Source organism: Lampetra fluviatilis, chromosome 1 (genome assembly GCF_964198595.1).
Source record: "Lampetra fluviatilis chromosome 1, kcLamFluv1.1, whole genome shotgun sequence".
Lineage (NCBI taxonomy): Eukaryota > Metazoa > Chordata > Hyperoartia > Petromyzontiformes > Petromyzontidae > Lampetra > Lampetra fluviatilis.
Genome location: NC_136275.1, coordinates 6,682,415 through 6,708,480, shown reverse-complemented (window position 1 = coordinate 6,708,480; position 26,066 = coordinate 6,682,415). Strand labels below are relative to the sequence as shown.

Below are 26,066 nucleotides of genomic sequence, written 5' to 3'. Positions count from 1 at the left end.
TATTTGTTCCACGTGCAGTAAATATAACTCTTTTATTCCAGCGTTTCTTTGCATTTCGATGTATTTATACATAACCATTGCACATGTTTAGGTAGTTGTCCCCATAAAATTCCACCAATAAAGTTCACCATATCCTGATATCCAATTATTGTCACCCAAAATCCCATTCTTTGATGCACTGCATTGTCTGTGGGTTAGATTCAACTTCTTATCTGTGATATTGTGGATTAAATAATGACGAAACAATGAATGAAGGGTTGCATAATGCTACACAATTTGAATTTAAATAGCTTTAAAATGCATTAGAGTCTGAAGCCGCTGCACAGCTAGTGCATAGGAAATTTACAATAGGTAATTTGGCAAGTGGGGAGAGAAGTGGTAACAAAAGCATCATTAAAAAAAATTCCCACACCTGTGTAAATTAAGCATGGAAAAGTTGCATGCTTAATTACATAGAAATGCTGCATTAAGCATCAACATTGATAAGCAGTAGGCTTGATGGTCAGAATTGCCGACAGGGTTAATGCTTCCATGTCAAAGGAATGAGGCTTTCAGGTTTGTTTTTACCGTTGGAATTAAGTCAACAACATTTCCGCCCTCATTTTCATCGCCTATCGCCCATCCCTCACCACTAACGTACTCAATGCATTGATCAAACGTTACATCTGTATTTAAATTGCTTACCAATGTGCGTGCCTTCATTCAGACTCGTTAATTGTCTCTTGCAGTAGGCTCGGTCATCATCTCGCTTGGACATTTTCATCCCCTCGTCGCCATTGACTTGAGTAAAAATAAATACACGGTGATATCTTTATTTGAAGCTTTCGTGACTGCAGGAATCCATACTCCTTGGTTCTTTCGGTAAAGTCACGTAGGTAGAAAAACAAAATAAAAATAATAACACGGTGATCATTTCGTTTATACATTCAACCTTAGTGATTTTCCATTAGAAATAATGGATTTTTTTAAATGTTGCAGTTTAAAAACTACATACAGATTAACAAAAACCTAAACCCACTCCTATAGTTTGCTATAAAAACTTCAGTGTACCAAATTTTATTATAATTTTATGCACAATGAAATGCATAACAGTGGAGGAACTCTAAAATGGGAGTAATTACAATGATCATCCACAGTTGTTTGAGCAGTAGAGTATCATTTGATGACGTAGGAAAGCTTCAAAGCTCATGCATGCAAGGTTTTAACACTCAGACTTCTCCACAGATGGGTTAGCAATCTGTTTAAAATATTCCCATTTCTTAGATAACTTGCAGCCTCACATTTTGGGCTTCAAGGTGATATTGGCCAGTCCAACAACCTCACTTATAGTGTGCTCCTTGACCGACGTGCACCGAGAATTTGGGAATCACATTTTCTGCCATGGCAAGTTATGATTTTGTGACCTACACCTTAATAGTGTCAGTGAATAGGCAGATGGTAGAAAAGCCATTCAAGGTCTTCAGTGACTGGCTTTGGAAGGATGAGCTAAACGCAAGCAGGCTTGAAGCTGCCTTGCAGTCCAATAGTGTTCATTGCAGGTTTCAGCTGTTTTTAGCTCCATCATCCTTTTCTCTCTCTGTTATATTTTGAGATTGTGATGGTTTTTATCCAGCCCTGTGGTCGGAATGTGTGACGTACAATTGGAAGTTGCGAGTTAAAATCCCAGTCAGAGGTCGATCTTCCACTCAGGATTGATAAACTTACTTGCACTTTTTTAGGATGTAAATTGTAGCTGGCTAGTGGAGGAATTCGCATCTGCCATGAGAATGTGGAATTTCAACCACTGGCGTAGGGTGGGTAGCAGGAAAGAACACTACTCTTACTCATTTACTTAAAACTAGACAGTTTGGTTTAGTAATTAATATTATATGGTACAGTTTTAATGTCGGTGATTTATTACTAGCTAATCATTGAGGGTTCGAGAAGTTAAGTCGTGGATGACAGGAATACTATAAGCATGGGCTTGAGGTCGTCTAAAGTGAACGTTAGCCGTTTCATATTTTATTCGTGGAGAAAAACACCTATCGATTTAAATTGTTTGCTATACAGCGATAGCTCGTCATATGTTGTTTGCTTAAATGAGCATTCCAAAGCACCCTTTGAGCCAGTGGTGGAATTTCCACGTTCTCATTCCGTGGGTAGTTTTTCAATAGGCAAATTACTCTAATTATATGCTTACACATTTTTTTGCCAATATTTCCAACCGTAAGGAAAATATTTTTATAACTTTCTGTATTAAAAGAAAATAATGGATGATACTTCCGTGGATACCCTATTACTCTAGACCAAAAAGTTAGTTTCTCCATGCTCCAAGTGCACATGGTGCAATGCTCATCTAAACCCTGAATCAATGGTGGAAAATCCTCATTCTCAAAGCAGACACAAATCTCTCCATCAGATGACCACTGTTGACCTTTCAAAGCGCTCACTCATTTCATCCACCCCTAAGGGGGATGATAAGCTTAGTTACTCTTAAGTTGGAAGTCACATTCTTTAACCACTCTTAATTTATTCCCACATAGAACTTAATTGAGATTATACATCACTAGTATCTGACCCCCCTCTTTTGCAGACCACAGAGCTTGGGCGAGTGTGCTTTTTCCTGGCTCCCTTCCTTCCAGCTTGTCTGCAGTTTCCTGGTCTGGCCTAACAAACAAGGTGGGCCAAATTGGCCCCTGTCGTTCGTAATCTTTCTGATGTTCAAAATGTATTTTCTAATCACAGCAGTACAGGGATGCTGATGCCATCAATAATTTGTGCGGTCTAATAAAACTGCCGACTCGCAACCGTTTAACCTTTGACTGCTTTACATTTCAGGCATCCAGAAATATTCCTAAAAGAAAACTCTCGGATGGTATTCAGTCATCTGTAAAGAAACCCAGGTACCATCATGACATTATTTTTAAAATCTACACTGCCCCCCTTTCACAGACGCTTTTAGCTCCCGTGTACATTTATTGCTGCTTTGATTTTTATCAGGGAATGTTATTGATGCATCCTCTTGAATCTTCTGGAACGATAAGAGCAACACTTAGCCGGAATACTGCACTGTTTACACTGCACTGGGTTCCTGCACTCTCCATGCCGCTCAGACTCATCTTGTTTTTGTTCACTCCTTTGTGTTGGTCACGCCTGGTACACAGTACTGTGCACGATTTCACCCTTTTATAACGTTCTTCAGTAAAATTGTCAACGTGTCTGGGAAGAGGCCATTAAGTGCAAGTCATAGCAGAAGTGCTAAAAGAGACCATAAAGCAATTACCTTGGATGTAAGTAAGTACTGTACAGTATGTTTTATTTTGTGACTTATTTTCGGTATTAATATTTTTGTCATAACATGTGTAGTGGTGATACGCGCTGGGTGTATACGTCGTGTGCCAGCGCGTATGTACGGGTGTGTGTGTGGTGACGCGCGCTGACGGGGAGGAGCAGGCGTCAGTGCGCGGGTGGGGGGAGTGCTGCTGATTGGCTGTGTGCCGGTGACGCGCCCAGAGGGAGTGATCGGGTAGCAGCGCGGTGTGATTGGTCGGGGAGTGGAAACACGCGCTGAGCGGAACCGGATCGTAGAGATAGCGCGTGGGGATTGGGTAACTGAGGAGCGGTGCCGACGTTGAGGTCCGCATCCGCTCCGTCTCCCGGGAAGAAGAGGTATATAAGGTGATGCACAGAGGAGCAGGGGGCAGAAGTGGAACCATCTAAGAATGAAGACGAAGGTGCAGAGATAGAGCCCGGAGAGGAGAGTAATGGAGAGTAGAGGAGAGTAAGGTATAGGTGTGTAGCCAGAGAGAGAGAACGGTCTACACGAGCTGAGTAATGTATAGTGTGTAGCCAGAGAGAGAGAACGGTCTACACGAGCTGAGTAATGTATAGTGTGTAGCCAGAGAGAGAGAACGGTCTACACGAGCTGAGTAATGTATAGTGTGTAGCCAGAGAGAGAGAAAGGTCTACACGAGCCGAGTATGCATACGGTGTAGCCAGAGAGAGAGATGCAAAGTCTACACGAGGCGAGTGGAGAGTGTAGCAGAGGCGCAGAGTCTACACGAGACGAGAGAAGAGTGTAGCCGAGGCGCGGAGTCTACACGAGGCACAGAGAGCCAGCAGCACAGAATCTAAGAGAGTCAAGAGAAGCGTAGGGTGGAGAGAAGAGGTCACGAGTTGTACCGTTGTATGGTGACCGCATTGTGAAGAAGAGAGGCCACGCGTTGTATCGTTACAAGTCAAGATTTAATAAAAGAAGTGTGTTCCCGTCAAGGAGTTTCCTGCCGTCATTTTCCAATACTTCATCTGGCGTCAGAAGTGAAACGGGCTTCCAAGCATGGAGACAAGGAAGACCCGTAGGACCCACGGGATTGACCGCGAGGAAAACCTGGACGACTCGGGGCCGCTGGTGGCGGGGGGTGAGGAGGAGGACTTGCCCACGCTACAGGATCCGTCGACGGCGCCGGCCGAGCGATCGGGGACCGACGCCGGGCTTCGTGAGGCGCACTCCCGACTGGCGGAGCTGCTGCTCGCCGCCGCGTCCATCTTGGCGGAGATCAGCTCGTCGGGAGGAGCGGGGACGGTGGGGGACATTTTACAAGGTCGCCCCGCAGATTCCCGCCAAAACGAATGGGGGATTCCCGCCATTGCGCCTGGGCCTACTTTTGGCGGGAACGGCGAGCGCCACGTGGTGGTGGGTTCCCAAGCGCGCGCATCGACGTCATCGGCGCGCGAGGGGGTCCGCCATTTTACGTCTGCTGCTGGAGCCGCCATCTTACACACCGACGGAGAGGCGGAGAGGAACCACGAGGCGGATGACTTCATTTTTCAGCAGCGCCTGCCCACGTTGTCAGCCTTCAAGGCGGAAGGCGGAGACTGGGGCCAATTTCAGCGAAGGTTTTTGGCGCATCAAGAGATGTCGGCGTGGTCCGATGCTACGGCGCTGCGGGCATTGCCCGCCATGCTGGACGACGATGCGCTCGCGGCCTTCAGGGCTGCACGGAAGTCGGACCGCTCCACGCTGAAGGATGCGCTGGGTTTGTTGGCCAGGGTCTACGGACCTCCCTCTACGTGCCGCCATCAGTTCTACGCAAGACGGAAAGCGGCCACGGAGACCGCGCTGGCCTATCGCACGGCGTTGCTGGCTCTTGCTGATGCTGCGTTCCCTCGGATGGACGAGGAGGGCCAAGACGCGATGGTTTTGGAGCAGCTGCTCAAGTTGGCGCAGGACCTGGGGGTCCCTATCAACACAGCTGACGAGATTGATATTTCTTCTTTGAGAGTCACCACGAGTATTCAAGCGCACGAGGCCCTACAACGGAAGCAAGGCGTTGGTTGCAACGCTGCTGTCGTCGCAGCCCCGGGTTTGGTGGTCGCCGAATCCCAAGTCGTCAGCCCACGAGAGGAGGCGTTCGCCACGGGACGACCAGGGGACTGGAGGCCGGGGGCCCGGTCGCCTCTGCGATCGGGCCGAAAGTCGGAGCAACCAAGATCTACTCCGACCCTCGTCACGTGCTATAACTGCGGCCTCCGGGGCCACGTGGCGTCCGGGTGCCGCGCTCCGCGGCAGCGCGCCATGGGAGCTCGGCTGGACGACGACCGAGAGCCCAAGTCATCTCTACAATCCCCGGCAAGTCGCGGCACCTCACACGCTCGGCCTGTTTATTCGGCACACATGGGACGCCGCGTTGCGGCGGAGGAGGGCCGGTTAAGGTTCGGGGATTCGGTTCGGCGAGGGGGGTTCGGCCGGGACCAGGGAGACATTGAATGGGCGGAATTGGGGCATAGAATTGTGGCTGCTTCGGCGGGTTCGTCCGTTGTTACGGGATCTATTGATGGGGTTGAGATTAGGGTGTTAGTGGACACGGGGGCATCGGCAACTATTATATCGGACCTCATTTATAATATTCTTCCAGTCCAATGTCGTCCGCTGCTTCCAGTGGATGTGCCATTTTACGCCGCTAATGGGGGATCGTTGGGCATTATCGGTCAGGTTGGGGCGTCCATTTGCATTGGAGATATCAAATTGTCGGGACCCGTTTTCGTTTCGTCTTCTTTGGCAGTTCCGTGTCTTTTGGGCACTGATTTTTTGGCTAAAATGCCTATTAAAATTCTTATCGATCAACGATGCATTGAACTGCCATCGGGTCGCCGGATTTCATTTTTGACGGGCCCTACTGACATTCGGACGGCGTGCGCTACGATACAAGCGGTGGCGACGCAGACAGTGCAAGTGCCCCCGGGTTCACAGATGTTGATTCCCCTCCGGTTGCGGAAACCATGGGTGAGGGAGGCTTCGGGACAGAGTATGCTTTTGGGTCCTTCTAACAAGGCTGTCGGGGGTCTTGATTTATCGGTGGCTCACACTTTGGTGCGGGCTGACAGGGATCCGTTTGTGATGGTTTTGAACGCGGGGTCGCGACCAGCTGTCATTCCGCAGGGCACCGTGCTGGCTCACGCGGCGCAGGTCCCTGTGGATGATGGGTTGGTTGCGCAGGTGGGCTCGAGCCCCGCGCGGAACGTTGAGCCAAGGGAAGACCTTGAGTGGGTCCATTCGCTATGTGCCGCCTCGGACGATTTGTCGGCGGCGCAGTTGGGTGCGCTGCGCGAGTTGCTCATTGAATTCTCTGATGTATTCAGTAAACATAAGTATGACATTGGGTGCACGGATTTGTTGCACCATCACATTGAAACGGGCGATGCGGCGCCGGTCAGGCTAAATCCCTTCCGACTGAGTCCCGTGGAGAAGGAACATGTTCAGTCGGCTGTTAACGATATGCTAGAAGCCGATATTATTTCGCCCTCCTCTAGCCCGTGGGGAGCGCCTATTGTGCTGGTTAAGAAGCAGGACGGGTCCCTGCGATTCTGCGTTGATTTCCGTCGCCTGAATAAGATCTCTGTGGCTGACGCGTATCCGCTCCCCAGGATGGATGAGTCCCTCGATGCATTGTCTGGTGCGCGATATTTTTCGACTCTTGATTTGTTATCGGGGTTTTGGCAGTTGCCGCTCGACGAAGAGTCGAAACCTAAGACAGCATTTCGGACTCCAGGGGGGCTGTTCCAGTTTAACCGGTTACCCATGGGACTTCACTCCTCTCCAGCGACGTTTCAGCGACTTATGGAGCTGGTTTTGTCGGGCTTGCAGTGGGATACATGCTTGATTTATATGGACGATGTCATTGTTTTCAGTAAAACGTTTGAAGAACACCTCCGGCGATTGAGAGGGGTGTTCTTGCGAATGCGATCGGCTAAGTTGAAATTTAAACCGGCCAAATGTCACCTCCTTCGTAGGTCGGTTAGATACTTGGGTCACATTGTCGATTCTTCGGGGATCTCCACCGATCCCGCGAAGACGGATTGTGTCGGTTCGTGGCCGACACCTACGTCCGTTTCCGACGTGCGTAGTTTCATCGGGTTTGCTTCTTATTATCGGCGGTTCATTGAGCACTTCGCCACTATTGCAAAACCCTTGCACGCTCTAACGGCGAAGGGAGTGAAGTTCAAATGGGGACCGGAGGAGGAGGCCGCGTTTCGCTCCCTCCGGGACGCCTTGGTGGGTGCCCCACCCTTGTGTTATCCCGATTTTGCCAGTCCCTTTTTGCTGGACACGGATGCTAGCAACACGGGCATTGGGGGGGTGCTATCCCAAGTCGTTGGGGGTGTCGAAAGAGTTGTCGCCTACGGTAGTAGGGTGTTGTCTCCGGCGGAGCAGCGCTACTGTGTCACCCGCCGCGAGCTGCTTGCCATTGTTTTTTTTGTGCAGCAGTTTAGGCCATATCTCTATGGTCGTCACTTTACAGTCCGAACGGACCACGCGGCGCTACAGTATTCATTGAGGGTCGCCCAGCCCTCGGGCCAGTTGTCGCGTTGGTTGGAAGTCCTCCAGGACTATCAGTTTACGACTACGTACCGTAAGGGGTTGCGACACACAAATGCCGATTGCTTGTCGCGGTTGTTGCCTTGTGATGAATGCGCGTGTTTGTCGGGATCGGCGCGCTGTAAACCGACGCTTGCGGGGGAGATGGGGGCACTGGCTGCGACAGCGGGCGCACCGATCGTGGATGATTCCACTGCCTCTCAGGGTCGGGACTCGCTGCTCTCGCTGTCGCTCAGCGAATGGGGCCGCCTCCAGATGGCGGACAGCTCGCTGCTAGCATTGCGCCGCAAGGTTGGGGGTCCCGAGGGGGACCAGGAGCGTACCGGCTCCTATGTACTTGAGCAGGGCGTGTTATTGAGATGGGACAGTTTGTCCCGGCGGAACGCACTCGTGGTGCCTTCCGCTGTGAGGGGGAGGGTTGTCTTGGCGGCACACGAACGCCTCTTGCACTTGGGAGTTAACAAGACGCTTGCCCTGCTTCAGCGTGACTATTACTGGCCGGGAATGGGAAGTGATGTGGTACATATTCTGAAGGGGTGCGTTGAGTGCGCCAGGCGTAAACCACCGCCCGTGGCAGCTAATCCACCGCTGCAATCTATTCAGGTCTCGCGCACCAACGAGCTCGTTGCACTCGATATTTTGGGGCCCTTCCCAGTCACGCCGAGAGGGAATAAATATTTGTTAGTGGGGGTCGAATACTTTACCCGATGGCCTATGGCGTGGCCTCTCGCTAACCAGTCGGCAGCGGCTGTGACGGATGCCTTCGTCCAGGGCTATGTCCTGGACAAGGGGGCTCCCGAACGCCTGCTGACCGACCAAGGTAAAAGTTTTTCGAGTAAATTGTTGCAAGAGGTGTGCGATCTGTTGGGTACCAAGAAGGTGCGTACCTCCCCGTACCACCCGCAGACAGACGGGATGGTGGAGAGACTCCACAAAACTTTGACTTCCATGCTGTGCCAGCAGGTGTGCGAGGCACATGTAGATTGGGACCTGCAGGTCCCGGGAGTCCTTGCCGCGTATAGAATGGCCCCCCATGCAGCTACGGGGTTTTCCCCATTCTATTTGATGTACGGTCGGGAAGCTGACCCGCCAATGGAAACGCAACTTGGCCTGTCCGCTCCACGAACTAATTCTAATTTGGCAGAACATATTAAGTTTAATATTCACAAGCTGACAGAGGCGAGGGAGGCCGCACGGCTTAATTCGCGGGCTCGCCAAATTGCTAATGAACGGTTGCGGGCACGGAAGGTGTCCATGCACGAATGGAAACCAGGTGACAGGGCCTGGCTGCATTGCCCTCAGGCACCCTTGGCTACGTCGCCTAAATTGTTGAGACCGTGGAGGGGACCCGTGGAGGTCGTGCGCGTTGCACGGCCCCAGTGCGTTCAGATAAAGTGGGGAAAGCGCCGTTGGTACGTTCACCCCTCCCGACTGAAACCGTTCTCGCCTCCATATGGCCTCCCCTTGTGTCGTGATGGCCGGGCGTGTGACGTGACCGGCGACCCAGAGGGGGAAATGTCTCTGCCTGATCCACACGTATTTTCGCCTGATCTGCTCCCAGGTGTCTCGGAACTGACAGCTGCCGATCACCGGCGGCCGGATCTCCGCGGCGGGGCCGGCCCTTTCAGGCCCGTTCCGCGCCGTCTGGAGCAGCCGGAACCGCCGGACGGTCGTCAGTGTCCCGCCCCATACGACGGACCAGCCAGACGGACTCGCGCCAGGTCGTGCTACTTTGCATGACCTGCCTCGTGAGGAGTCGGGGCAGTTGGAGCGCCTCGTCACTGCGTGTAGTCGCAGGGACGTGGGGCGCGTTCGTTTTTTGGAATTTGCTCGTATCGTGTTATTGTTGACTTTTCGTGTTCATTGTCAATCTGTACATAGTTATTCTTGTTGTTGTTGTTGTTGTTATGTTACGGGGCACACTCGGGGGGTTACGGGTTTTTTTTTGTTGGTTGTCGTTTTATCGTCGCGGTTGGTTGTTGTTAGCAGCCGGGCCGGCTGCGAGCTATGTGGGAGGGGGTGATGTAGTGGTGATACGCGCTGGGTGTATACGTCGTGTGCCAGCGCGTATGTACGGGTGTGTGTGTGGTGACGCGCGCTGACGGGGAGGAGCAGGCGTCAGTGCGCGGGTGGGGGGAGTGCTGCTGATTGGCTGTGTGCCGGTGACGCGCCCAGAGGGAGTGATCGGGTAGCAGCGCGGTGTGATTGGTCGGGGAGTGGAAACACGCGCTGAGCGGAACCGGATCGTAGAGATAGCGCGTGGGGATTGGGTAACTGAGGAGCGGTGCCGACGTTGAGGTCCGCATCCGCTCCGTCTCCCGGGAAGAAGAGGTATATAAGGTGATGCACAGAGGAGCAGGGGGCAGAAGTGGAACCATCTAAGAATGAAGACGAAGGTGCAGAGATAGAGCCCGGAGAGGAGAGTAATGGAGAGTAGAGGAGAGTAAGGTATAGGTGTGTAGCCAGAGAGAGAGAACGGTCTACACGAGCTGAGTAATGTATAGTGTGTAGCCAGAGAGAGAGAACGGTCTACACGAGCTGAGTAATGTATAGTGTGTAGCCAGAGAGAGAGAACGGTCTACACGAGCTGAGTAATGTATAGTGTGTAGCCAGAGAGAGAGAAAGGTCTACACGAGCCGAGTATGCATACGGTGTAGCCAGAGAGAGAGATGCAAAGTCTACACGAGGCGAGTGGAGAGTGTAGCAGAGGCGCAGAGTCTACACGAGACGAGAGAAGAGTGTAGCCGAGGCGCGGAGTCTACACGAGGCACAGAGAGCCAGCAGCACAGAATCTAAGAGAGTCAAGAGAAGCGTAGGGTGGAGAGAAGAGGTCACGAGTTGTACCGTTGTATGGTGACCGCATTGTGAAGAAGAGAGGCCACGCGTTGTATCGTTACAAGTCAAGATTTAATAAAAGAAGTGTGTTCCCGTCAAGGAGTTTCCTGCCGTCATTTTCCAATACTTCACATGTATTGAATTGCCAATTAAGGTGTGTTCTTAAAAAAATACTCTGCATTGTTAAGTGCGATTTTGTTAAGTCTTCGGGCCTAATTTTTTTTGTAGGAGCGCATCTCTAATTATACATTGGAAGCCAATGGGAAAATAGGTTTGATATATATGGAATTTGACTTTATGGACAACTTTTCAGGAACAGGTGTGTTTCGTTCATTGAGGAATGCCTATATATTAATGGGCACTCCCTTGGTAACATGATAACTTGGTGTTCATGCAAATCACTGCCAATATGTAGTGATGTAGGTTATTGCAACACATGTACATGTACTACTTGATTTACATGACAGATGAAAATATCTTGGACCCTGTTTACCACTGTACTTGGATTGCCATCCCGAAAGGACCCTCACAGGTCCTAATAACCACTCTTTTCAATAACAGCAGAGCCTCTAACCCTTTTCAGTGTGATAAAAAAAAAATCTCGGGTCGTAAAACTTTTTAAGAAGTTATGCTTAAGATTGACATGTTGTTTTTACAAACATGCCAGATAATTCATCTTATGATGGTGTCTGTTTATCGTCACCTTTTTAAGTAAGACTTTACATTCAAATATATGGAAGCTATATATGTATTACCCCACGCCCTATACCTAAGCCTAATGTTTATTTTATATAAGATATTAAAATCCAAACTATTGGCTCCAGCCATGGGAAAGTGGAATTTCCACGACTCACTCATCGCTGTCACACAGTGTCTCCATGCTCTAGTGACAACATTGCTTATCTAAAGAGCACATTGCTCACAAACACATTGCTCATTAGAAGAGGAAACACACTTTGAGTCACTTAAATGTGCATTGGTGTTATTCATCTACAACTAAAATTCTGACTGGAGGAAATTTGATATCCCTATGACAGGGACCCGTTTTTCCAAAAGACAACTTCCCACTAAGTGGTAATCATTTTATCAGTTCCATTTGAATGATGGGCTCAGCCAACTCATGGCCTTCTAATCTTTTATTGGGTGATCTTTGCATACCAATGCCCAACTGGTTACTATTGCCACAAATGATTCCCTTACCTTAACACTACACAGTGTGTTGAATAATCTTTCACAATTTGAAAGTATGCAGTTGGCCATTAATATTTTATTTGCTCATACACTTTTGATTTTAATTTATTGCTTAATTTTAACTAATAATTTTAGTATTTTTATGCCCTTTTTCTTTAAAACATTATTTTTTTACGGAATACTTATGCACCGTCTTGGTGGATTTTGAGTGATGAAAGTAATACAAAATATTTTATTAAACTGACAAATTATATTCAGGTCCCTCAGCTAAAGGACCTTCTAGACCAGTATCCAGAGGTGGGACAAAGTCATTGTTATGCAAGTCCAAGTCGAGTCGCAAGTCATCAAATTCATGACTCGAGTCTGACTCGAGTCCAAGTCACATGACTCGAGTCCACATCTCATAGGTGGGACAAAGTCATTGTTATGCAAGTCCAAGTCGAGTCGCAAGTCATCAAATTCATGACTCGAGTCTGACTCGAGTCCAAGTCACATGACTCGAGTCCACACCTCTGCCAGTATCTGCTATTAACATTTAAACTGTGAAACCTCTGGACTAATTTTGGCTTTCAGTTTCTCATCAGCACACACTGGCTTTTAAATGTTGCCAGGATGCCTGTTGTTTTAGGCAAGAGTCCTTCATGACCGCTGTGGGAACCATTCAAGCAGTCGAAGAACATTGTATGAAATTTATCTCGAAGTGGTGAAATAGCCCTTATTCTTTTGTATATCCATCCCATCTTTCATGCCTGACACCTCATGAATTGCTTGATTGACACCACTAATTCTTCATCATGTCTCCGTACATCCCGTGCTCCCATGTGCAGGCTGGAGGAGGGTTTGCTTTCCCAACGCCGTGGACCGTGCGATGCCACTCACCGGGTGATCTTCACTGGCTTTGAGCTCTTCCAAGTGCACGAGTACATGAAGGTTGTGAGAGATGCAGCAGGCACACTTCATCCACACAGTGCTATTGGCCACCTTGACAGCATTGCCAATGTCAACACCTTCGTCCATCATTCACTGCCACAGGCATGCTTTGTCGCAGATATGGATGTGTAAGGTCACAGACAAAGTGCCTGCCTTCTCATACTGTTGTGGGTGCTCCTCTCAATTTGTATTGCTGAGGTATTGCCGAAAATAGCTATTTCAGAATAGTTTTTTAGATTGGAGGAATCCGATGAGATATGAAGCTCTTTTTCACAGATATCCAGTAGACATATGTGAAATAAGTTCAACATATCTACATACATACATGCAAAAGGTACTATTATAATTTATAATTGACAACAGAAATTATGGGCAAAATTTTCCCCTGTCTCAGATTTTAACTTACAAGCATGTGGCTGTGAGTTGCAAGCTCTAACAACTGTGCCACGTGGCCCTATCATTTGAGATTTAGCCCTAAAATATTCGTTGATTTTGTATTGAAAGGTTTCACATTGAAAAAGTCACATTTTTTAATATTCTACCATTTTACTGATATACTAAATTAAAAGATGGCAGCAGTGCGAAATTTTTTAAGTCAGCTTGTAGTATCAACAACAACCACCATTCGCCACTAAGTGGCGCTGACATCACCACGACGCTTGTGCCAGGCTATGTGCACTTTAAAGCCATGTGAAGTGTCGAACACCCGCTAGTAGGAGGTCACGGGGCAGACCCAGATGTCACAGGTCGACTGACTGAGATGACTGGCTGATGCGCACCACCTGTGTCCCCTACTGTGCCAACTTGCTGTGCTTTAGCCACCCGGCGCTCCGCTCGTTGTGAGCGTCGCTCCTCCGCCCTCCGTTGTTGTTGGAGGGCTACTGCCTCCAACTGCCCACTAGCGTCCTTCACTAGCCTCCTCCACAGATGCCAATCTTGACACCGCTGGTACCAGTCATCGGCAAGTCCACTCAGCTCCACATCCTCCTGTACCACATCACTCCATCTCTTCCCTAGCCCGTGCCGCGCCCGTTTAGCCCCCTCGATCCGGCCGAACAAAAGCTGTTTAGGGATGCGAGCTACATGACCCAGCTAACGCAGCCTTGCCTGCCGGTGGAGTTCACCGATGGGACTTTGTCCATATCTTTCAAGGATTTGTGAGCTCACACAATCCATCCTGGTTAAACCCAGGATGGATCGTAGGCAGGCCAGCCTAAATCTTTCAAATCGGGGAAGATGTTCCATTAGGGGGGTCCACGTTTCGCAAGCGTAGAGAAGGGAGGGAATGACCGTGGCCGAGAAGACCTGAAGCTTCGTGCGGAGCGACAGACGAGGTAGCTTCCACACAGCATTACATAACAGATGAAAAGATAATGCCACTCGACTGATTCGGAGTGTGACCTCTGCTGTTAAACCGGAGCCAGTCATGAGCACACTGCCCAGGTATGGGAAACTCTCCACCCTCTCCACAACTGCCCTATCACCAATTGGGAGTTGTGGGGGTGGAGTGTCCAATGGTACAAAATACCCAGGCAGGTGCTTAGTTTTGGTGGGGCTGATGGTAAGGTCTCATGTTCAAAAGAACACTTTTTTGTTTGCCCAATGTACATCGCCTTCTCTTGTTGCTCCGCCAGAAACTTTATGTCCTTGGTGGAGAGGTCGCCGAAAGCGTGCACAAGTGCACCCACCTGGTCGCCAATAAGGTGACTCGTACCGTCAAGTTTTTAACGGCCATCTCCGTTGTCAAGAATATCGTGATGCCCAACTGGCTTGAAGACAGCGCTAAGCAGCAGCGGTTTCTGGGTGAGTCGTGTGGTCAAGTTAAACATTCCAGGTCAAAGGGTCTTACCGCCCAACAGCAGCCCTGAGACTTTGATGGGTGAGCTACATTGAATGCCCTACACAGGCATGCCTATTTTATTGACTACACAGGGATGGTGTGCTGAGTTTACCCCCACCCAGCCAGGATTTGTATTCATTAGCTTATTGTGGTTTCAGTGGTCAGGATGGTTTAGGAAATACTAGTGTAGGGGATTGTACAGAGAAAGTGCTAGAAGACACTGTACTTATTATTCAATAAATAATACACTGTTATAGTAGAGTGGGGATGGGGTCACTGTCCGATCGGGGTGTGGCCGAGCAAGTATATAAGGGGCAGCGAGGCCGGCGGTCGGGGCGCTGCTCGGGGACTAATCGATGACCAAGGTGGATGACATCGTGGTCGACGGTTCGAGAAATAACTTGGTGGATACCATCGGAGCGGAAGATAGCCGCAGTAATTACAAGTGTGGCGGTTGTTGCGCTCAGAACTGTAAATACGTTACGATAAAAATAAAGTTTTTACTTCTACAAAATGAACGTCTCCAAGGAGCTTCTTTGCACTGGTGGCAGTTGTGGGATTCAGTCTACAGTATCCCGAAAGAAGACCCGGAGAGGAGCTCCATTGGAGGTAGAGGCGTCGTCTCTAAACGCCACGGGTCCCCGAGACCCGGAACCCAGTGGGAACCGGTCCCTGCCTACAGCTATGTTCCCAAAGGAGGTGGAGGCCCTGCCACAGACCGGTGAACAAGAATTGCCGAGACGGAAGAGTTGGAAATAGATAGCTGAGACTGGACCGCCTTACCTCCGTAATTGATCGGTTGCTGACGGCGATCGTCGAGGAGAGAGGGGAAAAGAGCCGATACCGGGCAACCTGAGCATCCGTCGATCCCCGCAGTCTTAAGGAGCCGATGTCATTGAGCCGGAGCAGCCGCAAATTCCCGCTTAGCACTGAGTCAACATTGTCGGCCTGGAGACGGAGCCGCCACTTCCCCTTGCCACACGGCGAGCTGGGATTCCAGAGACGGAGCCGCCACCACCCGCCACGTAGCGAGCTAAAGCTCCGTGGATGCAGCCATCATCTCCTCTTGCAGCGCAGTGGACTGGGACAAAAGAGCAGGAGCCGCCGCTCCCCCTCGCAGTGCAGCAAGCGGGAGTCGATCAACTTGTCCGGCCACTGTCACAAGCTGCATCGCGGACCTCGACCACTTCGCCAACGCAGGAGCTACATCTAGTGGTGATCCCAGCCAAAAATGTGTCACGCGAGCTGCCACCAAGGACCTCCACTGAACCAACCCGAGGTCCGGCGGAGCGCATAGGACCTCGGGACCCTTGAAATAATTTACGGCGCACGGAGGCAACTGGGTAGCATTCAAAGATTCGAGGCTACCGTCAAAGTCAGCAGATGGAGCGAGGAGGAGGCCCTTCAAGCGCTGCGCACGGTGCTTGACGACGCTACGACAGGCCTACAAAGAGATGGCAGAGATTTTCTGCACACCGTCTAGCGCCAGGCAGCGATTTTCATCCCGACGACGAGGGGATAACAAGCCGCCGATGGCATACCGTAGCGCCTTGTTGGTGCTCACAAATGTGGTGTTCCCGTGGATGGATGAGGCGGCCTGGGAAGCGCTGGTGGCGGAGCGGATGCGAGGCCTCGTCTAAGGGAGCTGCCTTGTACTACGGATTGTGCCGTAGAGCGACCAGACTTCGATGTGGTTCATGAAGTTCCTCCGAGCACACGAAAATGCAAGAACGCCATTTCAGGTGGTGGCACAGGTGTCAGAAATGACGGAGAGCGGAGGAATCAGAGGTCAAATGAAGCCGACAGGAGCAGCGACAACAGCGGTGGCCGCCGGGCCCAGAATGGGTAACGATCTTCAGGCGACCTTGGAGGAGATGACAGCGGCCATCTGGAATTTCAATAACCCAAGGCATGATCGACAACAGCAGTGACCATGGCAGACCCGCGGAGGGACCCGGGATCACGTGGAGATCTATTGCTACTGGTGCGGGAGGCCGGGCCACATTGCAAGATGATGCCGGGGTGAAGTCGACTCGACAACCAAGCCATCTCCGAGCAACATTGTAGGACTTAACAAGAAAGAATCAGGAACGATCCCAATTAAGATCAGCAGGATGGAGTCATCCAAGAAAGCGCTGGGGAGGAGCATCGCTGGCACGGACGTGTCATTCAGCCACACACACATTGACGGATTGCAGTGGATGTTAGAGTACCTATTGGTTGTGTATTGCCTTGTGTTGAAATGTCCCCCCTTAACAGAGTAGTCAACATTGAGGTTAGCTTAGTTTACCATACCTGCGGTACGCAGCGATCCGGGCGCTTGCCTGGGGACTAATCGCCGACCAAGGTGGACGATATTGCGGCCAACTGTTTGAGCACAACTAATTGGAAACCATCGGGGCTGGCTGATCGAGAAACAACTTGCTGGAAACCATCGGGGCTGAAGATAGCCATAGTAATTTTCGATTTAAAGCTTTCGTGACTGCAGGGATTCATCTTCTTGGTTCTTTCGGTAAAGTCACGTAGAAGGGAAGTAATAAAATAATAAAAATAAAACATAATAAAACAATTCTCACGACGTTTCGGCCACAACGCAAGCAGCCGTCCTCAGGCGAAGAATGAAAGACCACCAAGCTTGGAGCGTATATTTAAGCTGGGTTAGAGGGGGGGAGGTGGGAAGAAGAGCGCCTAGACAAAATAATTTGCATATCAAGAGGAATTCAGCATATGGAAAATGCGTAGGAGGTGGGCTGGGGGGGTTCCAAATCAATACTATGCCCGTGCATTATGCAGGATTAGCAGCATCAAAGGGGGGGGGGAGGGGGGTAGCATTAACAAAGGAAAGGAATGTTAATAGTATGTAGCTGCAGTAACTGCAGCTACATACTATTAACATTCCTTTCCTGCAGTAACTGCAGCTACATACTATTAACATTCCTTTCCTTTGTTAATGCTACCCCCCTCCCCCCCCTTTAATGCTGCTAATCCTGCATAATGCACGGGCATAGTATTGATTTGGAACCCCCCCAGCCCACCTCCTACGCATTTTCCATATGCTGAATTCCTCTTGATATGCAAATTATTTTGTCTAGGCGCTCTTCTTCCCACCTCCCCCCCTCTAACCCAGCTTAAATATACGCTCCAAGCTTGGTGGTCTTTCATTCTTCGCCTGAGGACGGCTGCTTGCGTTGTGGCCGAAACGTCGTGAGAATTGTTTTATTATGTTTTATTTTTATTATTTTATTACTTCCCTTCTACGTGACTTTACCGAAAGAACCAAGAAGATAGCCATAGTAATTACGAGTGCAGCGGTTATTACGTTCGGAACTGTAAATATGTTGACGATAGAAATGCAGTTTCTACTTCTACAAAATGGACGTCTCCAAGGAGCTTATTTACACTAGGAATGGGTCAAATCTATTATTGCCGAATCAAACCTGAATTTCCCCTGAGCTTGTGAAACCAAATTTAACCTATATTGAAATCTTTATTGCTTGAGTTTAGAAAGCACAACATTAAAACAACATACAATGTGTAATCATATTTAAGTGCTGAGAATTCTGGCAATATTGAGGACCAATGAAAATCTGCTTAAATCTAGGGGTGGCCCTTGTATGGCCTAGACACAATGTGCCACTTATGTCCTATAGTGGGGGATGCAACCCAAAGTGTCTCACTCACCACTCTTACACAATGGTAACTCATGATACCCATCACACCGTAGTAACTTTTTAAAAAATACAGTATACACTACTGCTATTCCAGTGCTTTTAAAATGCATTACATATTTTTGTTCTAGTGTGTGTGAAATACAGAATTAAGGATATAACACTATTCTAGTGTATCAGAGCACAGAGATCATAGATTCAAATCCAATTAGCCACCTGTCACTAAACACAGGATCTCAAGTGTAATGAGTTGATAGTCTCAGCCTGGTCATCAATGAATGCACAAAAAAATATATAAATAAATGTAGCTCTGCTAAATTCCAGCTCTGAGTGTTCAGTGTTTTGGTTTGACTGCAATCCATAGCTGGGCTTGTGGGATAGTGCATGGGCCCCCTATTCGTGGACTAAAGAGGTCAGTTCTCAGAGCCATAAAGAGATCACTATGTCTCCTCCGATGAGCAATTGCATCTCCTGTGGTAATAGACTGTTTTGCGTGATTCCTAATAGAAGTCATCGACTTGGAATAAAATTGAGCAAATTTTTTTTTTAGATTCCTTGTATGTTAACACACAATGCAGTACCATGCAGTGGGCCACTATGGGCATGGTACTGGGTGCTAGCAGGAGGAAGACTGACGAGTCCTACCGACAGAGTATGGGATTGCAGCCTCCACCAGCGCCACAGGGAATCACCACAGAGTACGCCACTGTAAGAGTGTGGTGGTGGGGCGGCTGGTGGTAGGGGCTATGTGAGGATTTGTAATGTGGGCCAAAGGTGAATGAGGGGGCACAGGGGGTTGAGTAGCTGAGTACGTCTAGAGAGTTCTCGATAGAGGCGTGGTTGAAGGTGGATCACAGATCCATGCTGTCTAGTGTGAAGAGAAACCCAAAAGCTACGTCTTCGTCCCCCGTCTTCGACATCGTGGGCAGGCAGCACGTTGTTGCGCTGACCCGATGAGATTGTCCCATAACAAGAGTGAGAATGTGTGTTGTAGTCCTATGCATAACAAGAGTGAGAATAGGTGTTATGTAAGTGTGAAATAAATATTGTGGCCTCCTAAATAGGGTCTCAATGACTCGCTAAACATGTTCAGGGCCGGCCTAGCCCTGATTTCAGAGAGAATAAGATTGCTCCGATTTGAACTCGATAATTTAGACAAAATGTTCTTACAATCACACTTTGCATTGACAGAAACAATGTCTACATCTGATTGGGACCATGTAGATAACATGACAGTCTCTTCAGCCGCCTCGATGTCAGCTAAATGCAAAGAGAACCTGATTTCCAAGTTCCGGTCTAAGAAGAAGCCAGAGCCGCACGTTAAAAAGTTAGACGTTGATAAGATTGTTATCAATCAGAGTAACAGCCCAATTTCCGACAGCCTAAAATCGGTACGAGCTAAAGGGTTGAATTTCGCAGTCACCCCTACACACATCCCAGTTGATAATGCCCAGGTCGACGTAGCCCTTAAAGGCTTGGGACACATTCCTGCAGACGTGGCGAGATCGGAAATCGCTGCAATCCTAAAAAACGCGAAGAAACCCATTAGCAACATCAGCAAGGATGAACGCTTTGAGCTTGCTCAACTGAAAAAGAGAGATGACATAGTCATCCTTTCAGCCGACAAGGGCAATGCCACTGTCATGGATAAAACACATACAGTAATACAAATCAAGACATACTTAATGATGGAAGCTATACCAAACTCAATAGAGATCCTATCAACCGCCTGGTTACAAAAACCAACAATATCATCACTGATTCGACATCTTTAATCGAACCAACCAAGCGGCTCCCTCTAAAACCCTCTGCTGCTCGACCACCCAGATTGTATGGCCTACCAAAAATCCATAAAGAAGGTACACCACTCTGTCCTTTTGTCTCGACCATCTACAAACTGGCCCAATTTCTGTCAGAGACCTTTCTTCCATTCACTGACAAGACCATGTCAGCTGTATTTAATTCAGCTCACTTGGTATCTCTAATTAAAGACATCTCACTATCTCCAGGTGATTTGCTTGTCAGTTTAGATGTAGTTTATTTGCTTACCAAAGTTCCTGTGCCTGACATCATTGCAATCATTGAAGATTTGGTCCAACAATGACTGAATGCTGATGTACCGGCCCTGGTGAGACACTGTCTCGCCAACACTTACAAGTTGAAGGTACCCCAATGGGTTCTCCCTTATTTTGAGTGGTAGCCAATGTTGTTATGGAAAATTTTGAGACAGTCGCCATCCAGGCATCTACTCTACATCCGTCCCTGTGGAAGAGGTACGTAGATGACGCATTTGTCATCTGGCCACATGGCCTGCCAGCTCTGAACCAATTCTTCAACCACATCAATTCCATACACCCAGCCATCAAATTCACCATGGAGGTGGAAAAGGATGGCAAGTTACCATTCTTGGATGTTTTAATCTAAAAGAGACCAAATGGCTCATTAGGACACTGTCTACGGGAAAGCCACCCACGGATGCCTATCTAAAATCTGATTCCCACCACCATCCAGCCACAGGGCTCGTTGCATTTCCGACCATCACCTAGCCAGTGAACTAGAGCACGTACACCAAGCCCTCAAGATGAATGGATATTCAGACTACACAATCCGTAAAGCTGTCACCCCAACCGTTGGGAGAGAACCACCTGAGGACCCAATCAAAACCATCACCTTGCCATACATAACAGGGATCACCAAAAAGATTTCCAAAATCATGAGCAAACACAAGATCCAGGTTCGATTCATCACAGTACATAAAATTCGTGATCTGATCCCATCTGTGAAGGATGTGATCCCTGACATGCAATATCCCGGTGTTTACAAACTAAGTTGTGCCTGCGGCAGTAGTTACATTGGAGACACCAAGCGACATGTCTCAGACCGTGTTCGTGAACACAAGGTGGATCTGAAACACAGTTGGACTAATACCTCTGCCGTGACTGATCATTGTTTTAACGTTGTGGGTACACGTGAAATTAATTTCTCCAAGACGAAAATATTATGCAAACCAACTGGCTATCAACAAAGATTTGTTAATGAAGCCATCCAGATATATAAACACAGACACAATTTCAACCGAGAAGATGGGTACAAACTGAGCAATCATTGGAAGGATGTTATTAACCAGGTAATGTCATAATTGGCTGTGATATTTCCATCCTACCTGCCGATGTTAACAGTTATTTCCGACTCTGAGTTGCATTACCTTGTTAAATGTCTTTACATTAACAGGCTAAATGTCTCACTAACATAGCCGCTGCTTTCCTTTTCCTCGATGTGGTGGTGGCTCTCATTGTTTAATAGGCTGAATGTGTCTCATTAACACAGCCGCTGCTGCGGGAGCCCATCGCACATTGACATGCTAATCTCTAGCAATACAATGGCTTCAGCACCGTAGTCATGGGGTTACATTAACAGATTGACATGCTCATCTCTAGCAATACAATGGCCGAGATATATTACTTGTAAATTCTATCTTTAGCCCCGCCCACTTACCCTTGGGTTGTACCCATGACAAACCTATATAACCTCTTGTGGCAGTAGTTCTCTCGATATATTTCTCCTGCCTCAGCAGTTCACCTCCTGTATTTTTTCACCTGAAGACGATTTCTCATGTTGCGATCGAAATGTCGTGATTTTTGTTATATCTACATGACTTTACCGAAAGACCCAAAGAGTACAGTGAGGGAAAAAAGTATTTGATCCCCTGCTGATTTTGTACGTTTGCCCACTGACAAAGAAATGATCAGTCTATAATTTTAATGGTAGTATTATTTGAACAGCGAGAGACAGAATAACAACAAAATCCAGAAAAACGCATGCTCAAAAATGTTATAAATTGATTTGCATTTTAATGAGGGAAATAAGTATTTGACCCCCTCTCAATCAGAAAGATTTCTGACTCCTAGGTGTCTTTTATACAGGTAACGAGCTGAGATTAGGAGCACACTCTTAAAGGGAGTGCTCCTAATCTCAGCTTGTTACCTGTGTAGGGGTTATTACGGGGAGAAAAGGCAGACGGGAAACACAAGGGTGTCTGCACCCACACACACGAGTGTCTACACCCACGTCCGCATCCGTTAACCACTGGGGGGCCATGGGGGCTCTGTGATCCCCCATAACCCCGCCCCTCGGAGGGGATCCCTATAAAAGGCGGGGAGCCAGAGAGCTCGTGGCCAGTTTTAGAAGAAGCTTACCAGTGAAGTCTGAAGACCGGCAGAATAGGCCCTGGGACTCCCCTGTCTCGCTGCCCTTGTCAGGGCCGAGCTGGGCAAGCCAGCGGCGCGGCCCAAGAGCTTCCGGACCTCTGCTCTTGTAAGGGCAAGGCCGGCTTAGCTGGGTGCCGGGATCCGTGCTTACCAGGGCCGGATCAGACAGCCTCCCGTAGCACTATTAGAGGAGCACTGGGAACAGGACAGGGGAATTAGTGCTAGGGGTGGTTTCCCTTCTAGTACGGGTGAAGGGGCCGTTACCCCTTCAACTATTGTAACTGTCCTTGAGTTAATAAAAAGAGTGTGCCTCGACTCCGTCGTCAGTCTCCCTGGAACTCACTACACCTGTATAAAAGACACCTGTTCACAGAAGCAATCAATCAATCAGATTCTAAACTCTCCACCATGGCCAAGACCAAAGAGCTCTCCAAGGATGTCAGGGACAAGATTGTAGACCTACACAAGGCTGGAATGGGCTACAAGACCATCGCTAAGCAGCTTGGTGAGAAGGTGACAATTGTTGGTGCGATTAATCGCAAATGGAAGAAACACAAAAGAACTGTCAATCTCCCTCGGCCTGGGGCTCCATGCAAGATCTCACCTCGTGGAGTTGCAATGATCATGAGAACGGTGAGGAATCAGCCCAGAACTACACTGGAGGATCTTGTCAATGATCTCAAGGCAGCTGGGACCATAGTCACCAAGAAAACAGTTGGTAACACACTACGCTGTGAAGGACTGAAATCCTGCAGCGCCCACAAGATCCCCCTGCTCAAGAAAGCACATATACATGCCCGTCTGAAGTTTGCCAATGAACATCTGAATGATTCAGAGGACAACTGGGTGAAAGTGTTGTGGTCAGATCAGACCATAATGGAGCTCTTTGGCATCAACTCAACTCGCTGTGTTTGGAGGAGGAGGAATGCTGCCTATGACCCCAAGAACACCATCCCCACCGTCAAACATGGAGGTGGAAACATTATGCTTTGGGGGTATTTTTCTGCTAAGGGGACAGGACAACTTCACCGCATCAAAGGGACGATGCACGGGGCCATGTACCGTAAAATTTTGGGTGAGAACCTCCTTCCCTCAGCCAGGGCATTGAAAATGGGTCGTGGATGGGTATTCCAGCATGACAATGACCCAAAACACACCCAAAACACACGGCCAAGGCAACAAAGGAGTGGCTCAAGAAGAAGCACATTAAGGTCCTGGAGTGGCCTAGCCAGTCTCCAGACCTTAATCTCATAGAAAATCTGTGGAGGGAGCTGAAGTTTCGAGTTGCCAAACGTCAGCCTCGAAACCTTAATGACTTGGAGAAGATCTGCAAAGAGGAGTGGGACAAAATCCCTCCTGAGATGTGTGCAAACCTGGTGGCCAACTACAAGAAACGTCTGACCTCTGTGATTGCCAACAAGGGTTTTGCCACCAAGTACTAAGTCATGTTTTGCAGAGGGGTCAAATACTTATTTCTCTCATTAAAATGCCAATCAACTTATAACATTTTTGACATACGTTTTTCTGGATTTTTGTTGTTATTCTGTCTCTCCCTGTTCAAATAAACCTACCAATAAAATTATAGACTGATCATTTCTTTGTCAGTGGGCAAACGTACAAAATCAGTAGGGGATCAAATACTTTTTTCCCTCACTGTACGTACAAATTACCAATCACATTTTATAGCAGTAGGCCTTATGTTTACAGAGCCGAGTGGGATCAATTCAGAATTCAAGTGAGTTCCCTGTTAACACAAGCCATGTGATGGTACTCAATGCTGTTGATGGCTCTGAATTAGTCGTGGAAATTCTGTGTTCCCATGTGGGGGCCTTCTTTCCATCAGAAAACTGCTGTTTGCTATTCACATCATAATGCTAATTTTATTGACCCTAGTAGGATGATAGGCTGGGTCTTCCCCCGAATGATGTTTGTACTTACAACCTTCAAATTGTGTATCAACTGTGCTCTAACCATAGCACCACCCAGCCAGATATAATTTGATTCAATGCAGAACATGTTTTTACATAACATACACAAATGTACACACAAATACAACTCACTATTGCAATATCTTTCTGCAGGAGATGCAAATGAAATAGAATCGCTTTTTGGTACAGATTGCCGAAAAGGTAGGAGATAGGCTCGTATGATGCAAACATGTGAAAATTATATTTAGTGCTTTTGGTATTCGTGCCGTTCTTATCGTGCCGGGCTATAATGAAGGTGCTATGTTTCAGGGACGTATAGTCTGCGTATAGGGATTAATTATGCTATATGTACTGAGTAATTTTTCAAATTGTGGCACACTCTTTCAAATCACATCAGGGCATATCTAACATATGTTCTGAGTAGACGGCACTTATTTCTACGGATAATACACCCTCAGTTCTAACCAGTGACCTGCTGGATTCTACCCACGAATCCCTGAAACAAGTGGCAAAAGCACGACCGCTGTGCCGTTTGACCACCTACGTGTTGACGTTCTGACGTTCTTTGATGTTGACATTGTTCTCTCAGATGAAGGAGCCTACCTGCTACGGGATGCAGAGGCTGAAGTACTGTTCAGCTTCAGCCTGGAGGAGTCTATGAACCGTGCACGTGTGAAGCCCCTTTTCCAGGTAATGCTGCCCACTAGCAGATACATAGTTTGCTATTTGTATTAGCTGTGCTCACAACACTGCCAGTTACAAGTACCCCACTACTTCCTCCAGTCGTTTGAATTCTTGCTTTTCATCCAAAATGCATCCACATGTTTAGTATTCTACCATCCCTCGTACTTTGCTCTCCTCTTTTTATATGTTTTCCATACATAATCACATTTTCCCAGAGTCCTTCTCTTGCTGTCGCTTACCAACAATGTATAATTCACAGCTAAACTAGTTTTTAACGGTCGTCAATGTGGATAAGATAAATATGAAAAGTAAAAATTATATTCTCTAACAAATGATGCTTATACTTTAAGCCACAATTCTAAAAGGAAAATAATAGTCAGGCGACATGAGTTAATTTTGTCATCAAATGGCTTTTTGAGACATTCTGCAGACTAGCATTGTATATCCATTATGGGTCTATGAGTCACTTATGGTGAATGGGTTACTGTGTTCTAAGGACCATTTAAATACCACTTTAGACTGAGCAAAGTGCAGCAAAATACAGAATGGTGATATTCTATGCAAATGCATCTTATGAAAGATTTCTAGGTTTTAAAACCTCTTTGATGCTACATTACCATAAAATGGCATAAGCAATCATGGAATAAAATATGTAGTGGGTGAATTATAATTAATAAATTGTGATTGTATCATAAACTTTGTGAAATGTAACTGAATTTAATGCCCTCCATAATAATAAAAAAATCCGTAATAAATTAGACCCATGTGGTGCTGTGGTTAGAATACTTGAGTTAAAATCCCAGATGGATGTTGACTGCACACCATCCCTTTAGGGTTGACAAAATAAGAACCGCTTTGTGCGAAGTCAGCAGTAGTTGTCTTTTGGATACACTAGCCCCTGTCAAAGGAATGAGGAATTCCCACCAT

The 26,066-nt window shown here is 47.9% G+C and overlaps 1 protein-coding gene across 1 annotated transcript in view; it reads left to right on the top strand.

Annotated features, from left to right (window-relative positions):
- PAXIP1 (PAX interacting protein 1) overlaps positions 1 to 26,066 on the top strand; it is an 84,794-nt gene that overhangs the window by 36,671 nt on the left and 22,057 nt on the right. The window contains exons 13-16 of the mRNA XM_078863469.1: positions 2,818 to 2,882; positions 12,709 to 12,811; positions 14,446 to 14,614; positions 25,045 to 25,145. Coding sequence (XP_078719595.1) covers positions 2,818 to 2,882; positions 12,709 to 12,811; positions 14,446 to 14,614; positions 25,045 to 25,145 — 438 coding nt within the window. The remainder of the gene's footprint in view (positions 1 to 2,817; positions 2,883 to 12,708; positions 12,812 to 14,445; positions 14,615 to 25,044; positions 25,146 to 26,066) is intronic.